Source organism: Callospermophilus lateralis, chromosome 5, assembly GCF_048772815.1.
Source record: "Callospermophilus lateralis isolate mCalLat2 chromosome 5, mCalLat2.hap1, whole genome shotgun sequence".
NCBI classification, from domain to species: Eukaryota; Metazoa; Chordata; class Mammalia; order Rodentia; family Sciuridae; genus Callospermophilus; species Callospermophilus lateralis.
In genome coordinates, this window is record NC_135309.1 from 118498362 (window position 1) to 118514594 (window position 16233).

The window sequence follows — 16233 nt, forward strand, 5'->3', positions numbered from 1 at the left end:
CTGTCCTACAAGCTAAAGGCAATTGCACTAAGAAGAAAAAGGCAAGATAGCAAACTTCAGTGATTCAGACTCAAACAGAAGTCTTTCTTTAGAGCAGAGAGGTGAGAAACTAGAAGGTTGCTTAAAAAAAAAAAAAAATTAAAGTAAACACACTCTTTAGAAAAGATTTAAATGTTACCCTTTATTAAATGCTCATTTCAAGTAGTGACTGACTAATGCCTTCATTTCAATTTACAATTTTGTTGTAAGTTGACCTTTCATCATCTCTGTCCTCTACAGTCAGGGTCAGTCCATGTAATCCTACTGCCATGATAGAGTGTGATGTCCTCCTCAGGAGCTGTTAGAGGGCAGCCTGCTTTCTTAATTGTGAGGGCTAATGGCAGAGAAAGCCCTGGCATACACCACGTTCTTCTCCCGCAACAAACCACCTTCCTTTCAGCTAAATGCCAAGGAAGTAAATAAGCAGCACAGCCATCAGCATATATCTCAGGGAACCCAAATAGACCTGTCAGGGTTTATGGCCCCTCCTCTATTATTTTCCTCTCTTCTGACTTTATTACTCATCCCTTATTATCATTTAATTTACTTCAGGAGTTCAATAGTATACTTATTCATGTAAAGAAATAATCATGTATTTTATATGGATAAAAAGCAATAAAGTATTTGCAGATTCTCCAATGCTCATTAAAAAAATGCAGAGTATAAACAGTGCATATCAAATAAGTCATTTTCCATTACTTATCTAATAAATGTATTAACAATTACTTAGTACACAAATACAAATACCTAAATGCAAAGTTCTTAGAAAAAGTCCTATGTGTCACAAATTTAACTTCAGATTTATTACTATGTTTGCAAGCTTTGAGAACAGTTTGCTCAGGGGCTAGAGTTGTAGCTCTGTAGGAGAGTGCTTGCCTAGCATGTGTGAGGCACTGGGTTCAATTCTTAGCACCACATATAAATTAATAAAATAAAGGTCTATCAACAACTAAAAAATGTTAAAAAAGAACAATTTTATCATTTTAAAAGACACCTGTAAAAACTGGTTCACAAAATATTTTCCTCAACTATTTACTACAGCCCTTGAAGGCTCATGCTGCCGTACTGCAACTGTGGTGATGATAGCAACCACTATTTACTCCTTTAACCCTTCTGACCTTAAATGAAATCATACTCTTTATTGTGCACATTTCACAATTTACAAAAACAAACTGAGAAAAGAAGAGATTCAGTTACTTCCCAGTAACAAAGCTTATAACCAAAGAAGCCAGTATTTTAACTTACGTTGTCTAACTTCAAAATTAGAACTCTTAAACACTGAACAATCCCAGTGGGAGATAATAAACTCATCCAGCCAGATGAGTTAAAAAGAAAGACTTAGGAAAGACTTAAGAGTCAGTTAAAGAAGAGGAGATGGACGAGGAAACTTGACTATAGCATTATGAGGTGGTGTCAGAGATGACTACAGAGTGTGAGGAAAGGTAAGATTTGGAAGTGAAAAGAGAAAGGATGAAGGATACTGGGCTAAAAGTTAACTTGGCTGTCTCTGTGTCACCCTAGCAAATCCCTCATGAGCTACAAATGTATGATTCCTCCAAATTAAGAGACATAAGTTTTAAGACCACTTCTTTGCTAGAGTAAAATGAAAAAACTTCATGTGAAGGAAATAAAGTAATATCACCTGTATGTGATTCTAGATCCAAAGCTTTTTTAAACAAATATTTAAGTCATTACAGAAACATCAAGCTTTAGTTATAACTTAAGGGTAAAACAAATGATTTATGAAGAAAAATTTGACAATAATTACAAAATTCAAAATGCTGTCATTTTTTCCTGGTATTTCTAGTATTTCTACGACTGAGACTAAATTAAGGGAGACTAAGACTGAGACTAAGTAAGGGATGTTCACAACAACTTTGTATGTAGTAGAGAAAAAAATGAAAATAACCACCTTAAGGTGATTCAGCAGGTTAATGAATAAATGCATCCAAACTGTGGAATACTACACAACATTTAGAACAGGAATAGACATATTTGTACTAAATAAATATTAATGATATATTTAGAGAAAAAGAGATACTGCAAATACAAACTGTTTTTAAAGTGTATTTAAGTGTGTGTTTTCATGTCTGTGCATATGTGCTCAAGAAGAAAAAATGTCTTAAAAGATATATGCCACGGGTCTGTAGTGGCTGTCTTATTGGAATAAGGGCTTGCTAGAGTCTAAGGGTGCTGTTGCAAGGGGGAGCTAATAAAGGCTTGCCTTTTTATCTTCACATACATCTACAATAAACTTTCCCAATGCACATGCTTATTTTTTTAAATTTTTCTTTGTTTCACACTGCTGCACTTTAAGATAGAGAGCTACTTTAATTCTACAGAATAAATTTACTAATTATTATGACCACCAGATCATACCTTTGTTTCACCAACTGTCAACACCAGAATGCTCTATAATAAAAAGGATATGCTACTAATAATCAAATTATCTCCCTAGGAAACTTGAAAGAACTGGTTGCTAATGTAAGCTCAATTACAATGAACACAACCATCCACTGGGAAATAAAAGGAAGAGAGATGTGACACAAGGCCTGCATCAAATGACTCCAACTGTCACTCACTGATAGATCTGGAACATATATATGTTATTATATCCTTAAAGTATAAATCTTCAAGTTCCTTCTAGGAACAAGACAGAATAAAAAAATGACAGTGTTACTTTGTGTTTAACAAATACGAATTCTTATTATGTCTTAAGTATTATGCATAGGGAGGCTACCAAGATACAGAGTGTCAGCCCCTATAAAGCTTCATTATTTTCAAATGAAAATTAAGAGCTTAAGTAATAAAGAGGGGACTGCTGAGTGTATTTGCTTGTTTGCTTACTAATATCTAGGAGAGCTTAAACAGACCGATATGTTAGATAGCTGGGACACAAAAGCAACTGGAGGCTAAGTTAAGAGGACAGGCAGGCACAAACAGATGCATGGTCTCAGTTTTATAAGAACCATGCTCAAATTGAAATGGAAAAATAACACACAAATGCATATCTCGGTGAAACTACAGGAGTGCACTTTGGCAGTCTGGCTACTACTATGTCTTTGCCAATATACCCCCCATCAAAAAAAAAAAAAACATTTTGGAAGAGATCTAGATGTCAACCCTCATCTGACATGTGAATAAAATAAATACCCTTTACATCTGACTAAGATAGTACCTTGGGGTAGATGGCATGGAAGTGAGAGATAAGTCTTGCCTACTTTTGGAATTAGCCCAGGCCTCTGAATGAAAGGGTCACTAAATTACCCTCCTCCCTCTCTAAGTCAAGGTCAGTACCACTGGTTTCCCTCAGTATATTCCTTTGTTGTAGTTGCCCAATTCAAACTAGCTCATAGTGAGGTCAATAGAAGAAAAAAAGCACAAGACAGAAAGTAGAAGAGGAAGGAATGTGTACCAAAAAATCTAGGGAAAGCAAGTTGATCTCCAAATTACCCATTTCCTCAAATGGCTTCTGCTCTCAACTATGATATGAATACTTCCAGGTAAGCTTGGTTATCTTTTTAAATTATTATCATTATACATTCCTATATCACATCATTAAAAATTTCCAACACTGTTATAAAAGATTATGAGCATTTAAACATAAGAAAAAATTAGCCCTGAGAGTTACACAGGTAATACATATTGAACACAACACTGGACTACAGGACTCCAAATTTCAAGTTCAATAGTCTGTCCCCATTTCACAGTTTACCAGCTACAATTACATCTCCTTTAGTAAGAACAACAAAGGAACACAAGAGTCCAATGGAAATAACACGAGTGGAGTTAGTGCTATCTCTAAATAAGTACTTAGCAAAGACATCAGCTTCTCTTTCAAGAATATAGAAGGTGAAAAGTTTATTAGAATATAAAGCCAAGAGCAAATAATTTTGCTTTAAAAATACCAAACTGGCAATCTCCCTGGTGGGCCATTAACATTAACTATCTCACAACCACTTTTAGCATACAGTATTTAATTTTATAATAAAACTGAGGGAAACTTTAGGAAAACACAATGAAACATAAAAAGCTCTATTGACAAGGACTGAAATATTAAAATAACTAAGTCAACATTCCAACTTATTTCTTTTTTATTGGGTGGTGGGGGTTACCAGGGATTGAACTCAGGGCACTCAATCACTGAGCCACATCCCAGCCTTATTCTGTATTTTATTTAGAGACAGGTTCTCATTGAGTTGCTTAGTGCCTTGCCATTGCTGAGACTGGCTTTGAACTCTTGATCCTCCTGCCTCAATCTCCAAAGCTACCGGGATTACAGGCACTCACCACTGCGCCCAGCTTCCAACTTACTTTGACTGAAGCTGTTACTATGAATAAATGACTATGTACAAAAACCATTACAATTACAAGTTTGCAATACCTAGTTCATAAGAAATTTGTGAGAAACAATGTGCATGAAATAAATAACTAAAATAATCAAGTCGAAATCCTATTTTAACCATATTTATCTAGCAAGGTAAAAGTGAGGGTTTTCTTTGGAGAAAAATGAAATCCTCCCAATATTCATATTCAAGGCATTTTTCTCAAAGGAAAAATATACCCACAAAACCATACAAGAAAGCACTACTTTTAAAAACAGAAAACTTTTGTACAGATGTTTGGAGGCAGGTGAGACCATGTAGTCAAATAACTGTAAAACATGTTTAATCCCACCCCTTATGAAGTCATTAATCTAACAGTTAAAGTAAGACCCTCCAGGGAGCAGATTTCCCATTTCATCACTTAAGGTCACAGCCTGCTTTCTACCTCTCTTCTTTTTAACCACTTGTCACACTAGAATAGAAGGCAATAAGGCAGTATGTGTAATTGGCCCATTTCCAGGCTGGAAGCAAATCCAATGATAAATTAAGTGGAGAAAAAGCTGGTAGTATAAACTGCTCAAGTTCACTGCTCTCATGAAGTTGTTTTCATACCAAAGTTATCTGAAAATCACATTGAATCTAAAGCTAACCTGCACTGTCCTTGATATTCCCTTGAACATTTTTTCCAATTTTAGAAACCGTGAAAGCAATGTCAAATGAACACATTCTTACATACAACTTTAGTTAATATTGTTTCATTAGTCCCAATATTTCAACATGGAAATGCATTTTAAAATCTTTTAGAAAAGAAACTTTGGGGCCACGATCCTTCAAAACAAGCAAGACAAATGCAATAAGCATCTAATTATTGATTTAGACCTTTGGTTAAACTAAAACTTAGACAACAAAGTGACCCTAATGGATTATATGAACTAAGAATAAAAGAAAAAACAGAAAAAAAAGAGAATGCATAAAAGTCTAAAGAAATGGTATATCCTATTCTACCTCCACTGAGCAATTTAATAAGAAGCCACAAATAGGCTCCTGAGAAATCTCTGGAATGACTGTTAGCTGGTCTGAATTTTCACAAGGCAGCAAGATTTGAGACAGGGAAAAAGCCTACTTGAAAAGTCCTTGAAAGCATGTGCTTTCAGGGGGTTGAAGGTACTTCTGTAGCAGAGTTGTTTACACTTCTGTTATTTAACATTGGCAGATTCTATCAAATAAAATGCTTTACAGACCTTATGATAGCTACTCTAATAAAGCCTAGACTGTTATGGGGAGCACTAGAAGAAATATGACTGCATGGATTTTCCTCTGACATAAAACCCACATTATCTCACAGTACCGGGAGACCTGTAAAAGAATGTTCACAGCAGCTCTATTCAGAACAAGGCCTGTCCACAGTGGAGAGTGATATTCTCATTCCTATAATACTCTAGAGCTGGGCTGTCTGATATGATACTACTACTAGCCACATGTGGCTACAGAGCACTTGCAGTGTGGCAATAGTATGATTTGAGATGTGCTGTTAAGTATGAAATAGACATCAGATTTCAGGTGTAATATGAAGAAATGTAAAATATCTCAATATTTTTGTTAAAATAGTATTTATAAATACTGAGGTTTATTAATAGAATGTGAATCAATATTTTTTTGGTATACTGAGCCAAATAAAACAAACTATGAAAATTAATTTAACTTGTTTTTTTTTATGTTTTAAATTGTGCCTCCTAGAATATTTCAATCTAGGGCTGGGGTTGTGGCTCAGTGGTAGAGCACTTGCTTCACATGTGTGAGGCACTGGGTTCAATTTTCAGCACCACATATAAATAAATGAAAAAAATGAAGTCCATCAGCAAAAAAATATTTTTAAAAAATATATACATGTGGGTCACATCATATTTTTACTGAACAGAGCTATGCACATCAATGACAATGAAAGAATTACAGGTATACAAAATAATATGGACAAACTCTACACCTGATTTTGAGTCAGATATACAGGAATCACACTGAATGATAAGTTGGAAAAACATCAAACTAAACCAGTGTTTAATGATGTCAAGAACACCACCACCAAGGGCGTGATTAACATAAAAATCAGGCATGGTTATCAAGGAGAAGAGAAAGGAGCTATGACTGGGAAGGGGCACAAAGAACCCTCTCAGGTGCTGAGAGCCATATACTTCTTGGCTTAGGTTTTTTTGTTAAACTGTCCACTCATGTTTTATGCATTTGTCTGTATTTTATATCTCACAATTGTAAAAGTTTAAAAACATGATCTCAAACTTCTTTCTTTAAGCACTTCTATTTTGCTCTATCAAATAATGACTTTGGGGGGAAAAAACTAAGAATAGAGTTGGGTGACTTGTCCTACATCTCAAATCTGTAACTAAAGGAAAGTGAAAATGTTAAGTTGCTGAGCTGTTTAATCAAGACTGCAACACTTTCTTCAACATATTTTAAGTATTTAAAAAATTATGTTTGTTGTTCATACATTTTAAAAGCACAAGGAACTGTGCTTTACATTACTGTATTATATGGGAAAAAAGTGGTGGGTATATTTCCAAACAGTTGCATATTCTCTTAAGCTGATATATTTCCAATGTACAAAACAGACTCCTGATAAAAATGTTTACAAATAAATAGCATGTTCAATGTGTAGAAGATTTAAACGAAACTTTTTGTGACTTCTTATACAATGGTTCCTATACAACTATTCATATCCTAAACTCTAAACAAACTGTAATATCCTAAAAATGAAAAAAATTATGACCATGTATAAGTTAGTTTATTGAAAAGAGTGAATTAAATATCTTAAGTGTTTTGCATAATACATAGCATTGATAAAATGTTGCTAAATAAAAAGAGTATAAAAACCAAGCTTTAAACAAATGATTTTCTGAGCACAAGAAGCATGAAATGCTTCAAAAGATAAATTTTAGGATATAAAACTAGATTTAAAAATTTAGAGCAATGCTCATGATCCCTTTTATATTTAATTAATTTTATGCAGAACCAAATTTATAAATGAAAAGGACACCAGAGAAGGAATCTATGGAATCAATGTCTACACTCACCATGAACTTGGTTGATTTCCGAATTTTGGGAAAGAATTTCATCTGCTAATTTTTGAGCAGTTGGCAAAACTTCCGTGTGGTGCACTGTGATCAAATACTGTACAAACTTTTGTAGCTGGTCTCTATTCATTTGAAAGAGAGTCTCTGAAATGGGAAGATGCAGTTTGACCTGATCTGGCTTGCGGATGCGGTATAAAGACAGTGCCACAACATGGGCACAATAAAATATGTCCTTGTTTCCACAGCTGCAGGTCACTGAGGTAATCTTGCAACGGTCAAAGCTGATGGCCACGTTGCAAACAGTTTCTGGCTCCGATTGTATTGCAGGTTCTGTCACTGTGCCACTCAAGTGGAAACCTGTGTGAAAGACAGGGAGAGTTCAGAGTCCACATTCAGATGCTATGAATGTTCTAAATCTTGAAAACGTGGTGCTGGACAGCAAGGAACAAGAAAAAGTGACAGCTTTTATTTTCAGGTAAAAACATTCAGGCACTAACCACCACCCAATCCCTCCCCCATAAAAATAAAAAAATAAAAATGGGAATTTTCAGACAAGTTGAGGTAGTTTACACAACCAGATAAAAACTATTATCAAACCAAGTTGGATCACAACATTAGTAGACCATAATCACTTTACTCTGTATCTGTGGTATCGAGATGAAAATATTCTAGATCAGCATGGTTCATGATCTTTCTTTTTCCTTTTTATCTTTTAGAGTCAGCCAGATCAACTTTCTTTTTAAAAAAATCTCTCTCCTTCTCTCCACTTTATTCTAGGCAGCCATTAGTCTGCTCCAACCAACATGGTAACTGAGGAGTTTCACAAACTCTCATAAACTTTGACCAGAGAAAGTTTTTAATTTAATAATCCTTTCTGTAGCAGACATGACATATGTCCCAATACAACAAAATCTTTGAGCAGCAACTGCTGGTAGAAAGTTAGAGACAACCAAATCTCATATACACCACATACCAATAAGTGACTCATAATGATTATTTCTTTCCATATCACACAGAGGAAAGCTGGTACAGATGTTAAGATTATTAAACAAACACACACATACACATACACACACACACACACACATACACGTGCACACACACAGTACAAAAATCACAAGGGGGAAGGAAAGGGCCTTAGAAAACTCATACGTTAAACTTAGAACACAGAAATCTTCTAAAAGTTCCATGACCAGTGGCCATTTGAACTCTGCTTACAATGATTCAAACTCTCACCCCACACAGGTAGTCAATCTCTCTTCAACAGTTCTAGCTAAGCTCACAGCCAAATGAAAACTGCCTCCCACCACAGCTATGTACCAATTAGTACTAGTCTACTTGGCCAGAGGACAAACCTTCCACACTCCCTTTCCCTAAATGCATAAGGAAGTTAACCTAAATGGTAGGGTGGGGGCGGGGGGGGGGGGTTGATCATTGTTGAGTCCTAACTACTCAGCCTCTCCAAAGTCACATTTAGTGCCAAAGAGCCAACCCTGATCCCTTTGGGAATATTCAGGACTCAGTTTTACTTCAGGATTTCAAATGCCTGACAGAAATTTGAGTGCCACATAATGAAACCTTGGGCTCTCTCTCTCTCTCTCTCAGTCTTCCATTACACTATTTAATAACATTCATCAAGCCGGCCACTGATTCTTTTGACTTTGCTAAATCATTCACTAGAAGGATCTTTACCATGTGGGGAAGTCTGGAAGAGGTGGTACACATGGAGCTGAGGATGTGTAGCTTGAGAGGAAGAGGTAGACAACACTAAGAGTTTTCACATGAGATGTTTATACCTAACTTACTGTCTCCCTGACAGAAGCTACTTAGGACAGAGATGGAAGAAACCCACTCACCAGAAATCTTTCAGAGTAATATAATTTCAACTTGATAATTCATGATCAAGAACTCTTCATAGAAGAAGAAAAGTATTATAATAATTTTGACTAAATAAGTCAAATAAAAAGAGCATTTCATAAAAACAAGTTATCATTGCTTCACAATAAGAGAATTTGAGAACTATCATATAATAACCATTTGGTTTTATTCCACAAATATTGCACTGTTTCAAATAGATATCCCAGTCTCCTTTATCTCTTATTATCATTAAGTTTTTCTGAAGAACCATAATTAAAATAAGTATACATTGGGCTGGGGATGTGGCTGTCACATATATGCTTGCAGGAAAACCAGATAGATAACAGAAAAATAGTTTTAAACTGGCCACTGACAAAAATCAACCCCTTCCCACTAAAAACTATCACCTCTCTCCTTGCCTGCCACATCAATGAATTTGTCTCTTTACAAAAGTGATACTGGAGAATTTTTCTAATCATGGAAAAGCTGAGATAATTGAGGATCCATATGACAGAGAATAGTTAGTAAAGAGCCTACCAGGAGGGTTGTGGGTGCAGCAGGAGTGGTAGAGCACATGCAAGGTCTTGGGTTCAACCCCCAGGACAACCTTAAAAAAAAATCTTTTTTTTTAAACAGACTACCAGGAAATAATGTACTGGAGGCTTCAAAAAAGCTGACATTAATTATCAAAGAAGAATCCCTTAGGAAAACTGATGAAGACTTCAAGCAAGTTTTTGCAAACATTATCATATTTATTTCTGAGTTGTACAAGTCAAAGAATATATTACTTAATCTTAATATTGTACAAAAAACTGTGCTGAGAAAATTTCCATTTTTGTTGCACTGACTATTGCTATTCTTGCAAAGTGTTTTTAAAAGCTAACTACAAAGCATTGTGACTTCCAAAGCAATTTAACCCAAATGATATGTGAAGGCACAAATAAACACAAACATGTCTTACAGAATAACACTTCGTTAATCTGGTATCATTAAAGACTAAGGTGTTTCAGGAATGTTCACTTTTCCACATAATTCTAGATCATCTTTCAAGTGCCCAAACACCTTTAAAAATTCCAACCCTTTTTGACAGAAATATCTCCAAATGTGGTACAGTCTACCCTGCCACCCCAATCAGTGTCAGCTAACTGGTCACAGTTAGGGTGCTACCATAAGGTGCAGATGGCAGTTTAAAAGTGGATTCCTTTGGTTACTTTTCTCCAATATCAGCTATCATAGTGTTCCTCTACCACTAAGCCCTTTAAGTGTCTTTGCTCTCAAGTCAGTGGCACCTCTAATTTGACTAGTTTTGTGGCAGCTATTTAATACCTGGAGGCCTATTTGGTTGGTGGGGGCTCCCCTTGCCTTTTTGGCTAGGGTCCTGGAAGTCAAGAGGCATGAACCTTAAATAAAGGAAAATCACATGCAAATACATAAAAGGCAGCTGGTATATATATTACTTTTTAGGACTATGCAGTACTGAGTTAATTCCATCAAGCCTTCTTACTTCAGGATTGTATTATGGTGTACTTTGGCCTTTACAACTCATCAAACCTTTGAAAGTCACTAGCTCTGAGTGGCTTTTAAATCATACCACAGCACCCACAGGAGAAGCAAGGACAGTATATTCCTCCTTCAACAATACCAAGAGAGTTGTAAGCCATCCTCCCTCACCTCAAACACCCTACCCATCCCCTAAGCTGCTGGATTTATCTCTTGGATACTAGGTGACCTAAAATAAAACAAGGCTTCTGAGAATTTAGTCTTTCTGGTGTTCTGACTAACTATAATGACTGGCTGTTTAAGAATAAGAACTGAGCACACAAAAAGGGGCAATCCTGCACTCTGTGATAAAACATGGGATAATTTTATTTTCAAATAACAAAACTGAAGAAATTATTATAAACCTTGTCTTAAAAATATTTGCTTACTTACATTTAATACTCTTGTAACAATATATTCATTGGTTAATTAAATACACTAGATAAGCTAAATGGTATAGTAACTAATACTTACTATGTGTCCTTGGCAAAACAGATGAGCCAGTTGTTGCTCCACCCCAAAACCTAAAGGGAAACCTTTCCTAAACTCTGAGAAATGCTACATACAATCAACACCCACATGTAATGATCAATGTGAAAAACAAAACATTTCAATTCAAATCATACACAATCTCCTGAACAATTTTACAGGCATTATAAAGCCTAAGATGGAAACAATAATCTCAATTCAAAAACCAACTTATCTATCATATTCCTTCATATTACTTCTTAACTACAAAATTTTCTCAAAGGGAAATGCTAAATTAAAGAGACTGCATCCTATGAGCTGGCTAATTAAATCCTCTAATCCTAATTTCTAATACTAACCTTAAACAGCTTATCGAAAGACATTAGGAGATTTTGCCAGTAATCACTTAGGAAGCAGCTTCAATTTTTCTGAAAAAAAATTATTTTTTAATGAAAAAGATTTATTTCAAGTCCACCTAAAAATGCCTATTTGGAAGAAAAATCACTCCTACACTGCATTAATATTTGAGAAAGACAATGGCAAATTAATGCAAAGGCCAGACTGTAAACCACAACACACCATATAAACAACATAAAAATTTACGAAGCATGCATTGGACAGGCCCAACAAGAGCTCCCAACAGCATTCTGATCATTATTGGTTTTATTTTCTTGTTAATAAATATTCTTACACCATTTCATATAAAAATCCAATTAATCAGAATACTTATGTTAGGTATGAGTGGTGTTAGTTATTTAAAATTATTTCTGAAAATAAGACATTTATCCACTAATTAGGCTATATGCAAAGAGTACCTAAGAAGTAAGTTCAGTATAAGGGGGCAGTGTTAGACTTTTTTTTAAAGTCACATCATTCAGTGTTATTTCAAATCCCTAAGTACATAAGGGTTCCCCTGCAACCACTGCCATTATCATTAAGTAATTTTCCAGGTTGTATTTCTGAATTTTAATGCACTTATTTAAGGGAAATGATCATGCCCAGTCTCAGATTCTGGTGGGTAGCCACGAGGGGATTCTGATAAGCCAGTTAGGTAGAATTTGAGTTAGTATTTCTACAACTGTAACTCTGTATAGAATTTAGAAATTAAGTGGTTCACCCCAATCTGAAATTAAGCTGCTTTCTCTGGTGCCAGACTTTTTCTAATAGAAGCAAAGCAGCTCTGGCCTTCTGGCCTTCTTAAAAGAAGGGACAGCCAGGCAGCCCTCCCGCTTCAGGACCTCTTACAGAGCCCTCATGGCTCCCACCACACGTCAGTGCTCCTTTTTTCCCAGGTCACTCTGGCCTCTTGCCTGGGTTCCAAATTTTGGAAGAGCAGATGAAGTTTTTTTAAAGCCCTTTGTTGCCCAAATACCAAGTCTCAGCATATCAGCATACTTCTGTCTTGCCTCCTGGGCCCAGTGTCTAAATGAGGAGACAGAAAATCCTCTTTACCAGTTCATTTCCTGTTGTTGCTCACAACCACCTTTTTTAGAAGTGGTGGTGAAGGGAAAACTCTGGGGACTCATTCTACTTACCAGAGCTGAGAGGTAAGGAAAAGGTGTGCCCTGATCTGGGAGGGGATAAGGCAAGCCCTACAGCCAAATTCTTTCACCTACACTCAGGGAGTTCAGTACAAGACCCCATATTTTGATCCTAACTCATTACTATTGCCTTATCCCATACCCAGGCCCTGACCCACTTCATTCTCATAATCAATATTTTTAGCAGGCATATACAACCCTTTTTATAGGTAAAGAAACTGAGCTTCTCTCAGAGAGGCAGTGGTTGAACACACTAGATTAAATAGGCAGTAGATTAAAGGAACTAGAAGGAACATAGCATTTCTACAATCCAAAAGATACACCTGCATTTTTTTTTTATTTAAAACAATATCTTCCCATGCCAATGACTGAAAAGATACAAAGGAAGCAAACCAACAGTTCCAGACACTTTATGAGTAAACTGTTTCTAAGGTTTGGAACCCTTGGAAGCAAGGGATGGCCATCTTTCATCTCTGTGACCAGCACAGTTCTTAGAATAAGCCACGCCCATGAAACTTTATCAAACTGTATCACAGAGAGCTCTTCCAAGCAACACCTGCCCTGCCACGCGGAAGTCACAACCAAATGCTTTGAAAGTCACAACCAAATGCTTTGGCCTCCAGCCCAGGATACTTTAACTCAACTAAAGACTATTCCTAAAGAGTCCACTCCTCTCTTATACTCCATTAAACAGGAAGGTGACACTGTAAAGGCCCATGGCATTCCTATCAAAGAGGACCACCTTGTAGGAGGTACTCAAGAATGTTACATGAAAGAACACACTAACACTCTTATAGAAGGGCTTGGTGGCACACACCTATAATCCCAGCTGTTTGGGATGCTAATACAGGAGGACTGCAAGTTCAAATCCACTCTAGGTTAGTGAGACTGCAAGTCAAAACATTATACTTTCAACAAAAAGGAGGTGGGAGATGTAGCTTGATAGCAGCATGCATGTGTGAGGCTCTGAATTAAACCCCACTACAGTCAAAACAAAACAAAACAAAAAAAAAACAGGCAACACCCCTTGCCCCCTCCCCCCAAAAGACTCTTTCTATATGGAACATATAGACTGGTGCTTTGCAAACTGCAATGTGCAACAAAATCACCAGGAGGGCTTATGGTAATAGAGATTCTCAGGCCCCTGGTAACCAGCATTACCTGGGATGAATTACTGATTCATCCCAGGTAATGCTGATGCTGATGGGCCTGGGGACCAAACATTGAGAACCACTGACCCCAGATGATTATTAAAATAGCCTAAACAAAATTTTTTCTGGTCAAAATACATGGAGTAGACACAGTAAATGAAATGGTAGAATATTTAATTGTGATATTAAATATAATTGTGATATTAAATATATATATATATACACACACACACACACACATATACAATACACACACACAAGAGTTGGAGTTTAGATCAGTGCTAGAGCATGTACTTGGGTTCAATCTCCAGCAACAAAATAAAAAACAAAATTTCTTAAAATGTACAAAATTTCTAGCTTCTTATATTCTTACCAAATGCTCCTAGGCTAAGAAGTCATGTATGTGATATTTAAACTTATCAGAGAAAAAATACCATTTTCTAAGTTTCAAAAATTGTTACTACCATAATTGTCAATTCTTACAGCTGTACCATCCAATTTTAACCTTAATTTAAAAACTGAGTCAAAATGTTAAATATATATATATATTAGTTAGAGTATTTATTTTTTAAAAAAAGACTGTTCACAACATCCATGGGATTCCCGGTAATTAAGCATTCTTTATGTATAATAAGTTGTTCATATAATGATAAAAAATATTGGCAACTATTTGAGTAACACACTTTTTGCCAAGGGCAAAGTCCACCCTACAAGAGAAAGTCAGAGGCAATAGAATGCAGCAGGAGGTGGAACAGCACTGTAGAGAGAATTAGAACCTTCTAAAGCAAGGTCAGCTTTCTTTCAAGCGCCATTATGCCTCAGCTAAATGACCTTAGGCAAATACTTCACTCTTGATTTTTTTTTTTTCCATTTACAAACAGGGATAATAATAGCTATTTTGCATGGCTTCAGTAAGCATGAGATGAGAAGTGACAATGTATGTAAACCACTACCACAATTCCTTTTATGGAATGCCTGCTCCCATCATTACTGTAGTACAAATGCTGCAAGCTCTGGGAAGCTTGGCATTTTCAACATGTGCACTAAAACCCCAGCCTGTCAGAGTAAGTGCACATGCTGCTGGAAATGCCAAGTTCCCAAGAGCATGCTGGCATTCTACTATAACAACAGACAACAATTTGCTGTTGTAGTAATTCATATTCCATTATATTCATACTTCCAAATTAACAGAACTGCTATCATTTCTTTCTTTTCCCATTTTTCATAGCACAATTTTAAAATGTAACTTGATTTTAAACGAAAGAAAAAAAAAGAAGGGATCCTAGAAAATTTAATTTCATCTCCACTTTTAGTTTCAGTAAGTAAATGTTTCATTCTTCTATTTCACTATTCTCACTACTAAAATATAAAACACCTCTTTTATCCCTAATGTTTACCCTTCTATGTCAGGTATGTAAAATTATTTTCACAGCTTAAGTCTGTCCTGTTACTTAGTGGGATACTAACTGAAAGTTAGAAGCAACAATAAGGAGACTTGCAACTCTTGTTATGGAAAAAAATGACCACAGCTTTTTGTTTTCAGTTATTTAAGGCACAGTAAAGTCAGAGCTTCTGCTCTCCTTGAAAAATCCCAAAGAACACTATCTCCTGCAGGATTGCTATTTTCATGACTGGAGATCCAGCTAAAAAGAAAGTCCTCTCTGGTGTGTGTGTGTGTGTGTGTGTGTGTGTGTGTGTGTGTCTTTAAAAACAGTAAGGTGGTTGTATGTATGATTTGGCTAAATGGTACATTTTTATCTTAAATACTAGTGAGTAAAGAGACAGATTATCTGTTCAAAATGCAAATAAAATTACTAAAGACATTCCCACCCTTATCTTGGAGCAGTGTAATTACAGGTGATTTATTTTCCTTGTTTGAGTTGGTGCGAGGAAAGTTCTTTTTTTTCCCCCTAAAACTTCTACACTACTTATAAGGAAAAAAATCACTTCCCCCCAAACTGAAAAAGTGTTCAAAGTATTCCTAAATCAAGAATTTGAAATATAAATGATTTCCAGTATGTGTTCTGGGAGCCACACATCTAGTGCAAACACTGGATGTTTCAATGATCACATCCAATACAAACACTGATGGTCATCATGCAGCTCTGCCACATTGACTGGCCCAGCCTGCTTTGGCAATAGGACACTAAGGCTCTCCTTAATTCCTAAATGGTTGGTCCACCTTATGGTTAGCCACAGTCCAGAAGATGACAAGCTACACAACTTAAAG

At 36.0% G+C, this 16233-nt stretch overlaps 1 protein-coding gene across 1 annotated transcript in view; it reads right to left on the reverse strand.

Moving 5' to 3' along the window:
* Nucleotides 1-16233, reverse strand: part of Zswim6 (zinc finger SWIM-type containing 6) — a 185854-nt gene that overhangs the window by 61799 nt on the left and 107822 nt on the right. Inside the window, exon 2 of the mRNA XM_076856119.2 lies at nucleotides 7448-7804. Coding sequence (XP_076712234.1) covers nucleotides 7448-7804 — 357 coding nt within the window. The remainder of the gene's footprint in view (nucleotides 1-7447; nucleotides 7805-16233) is intronic.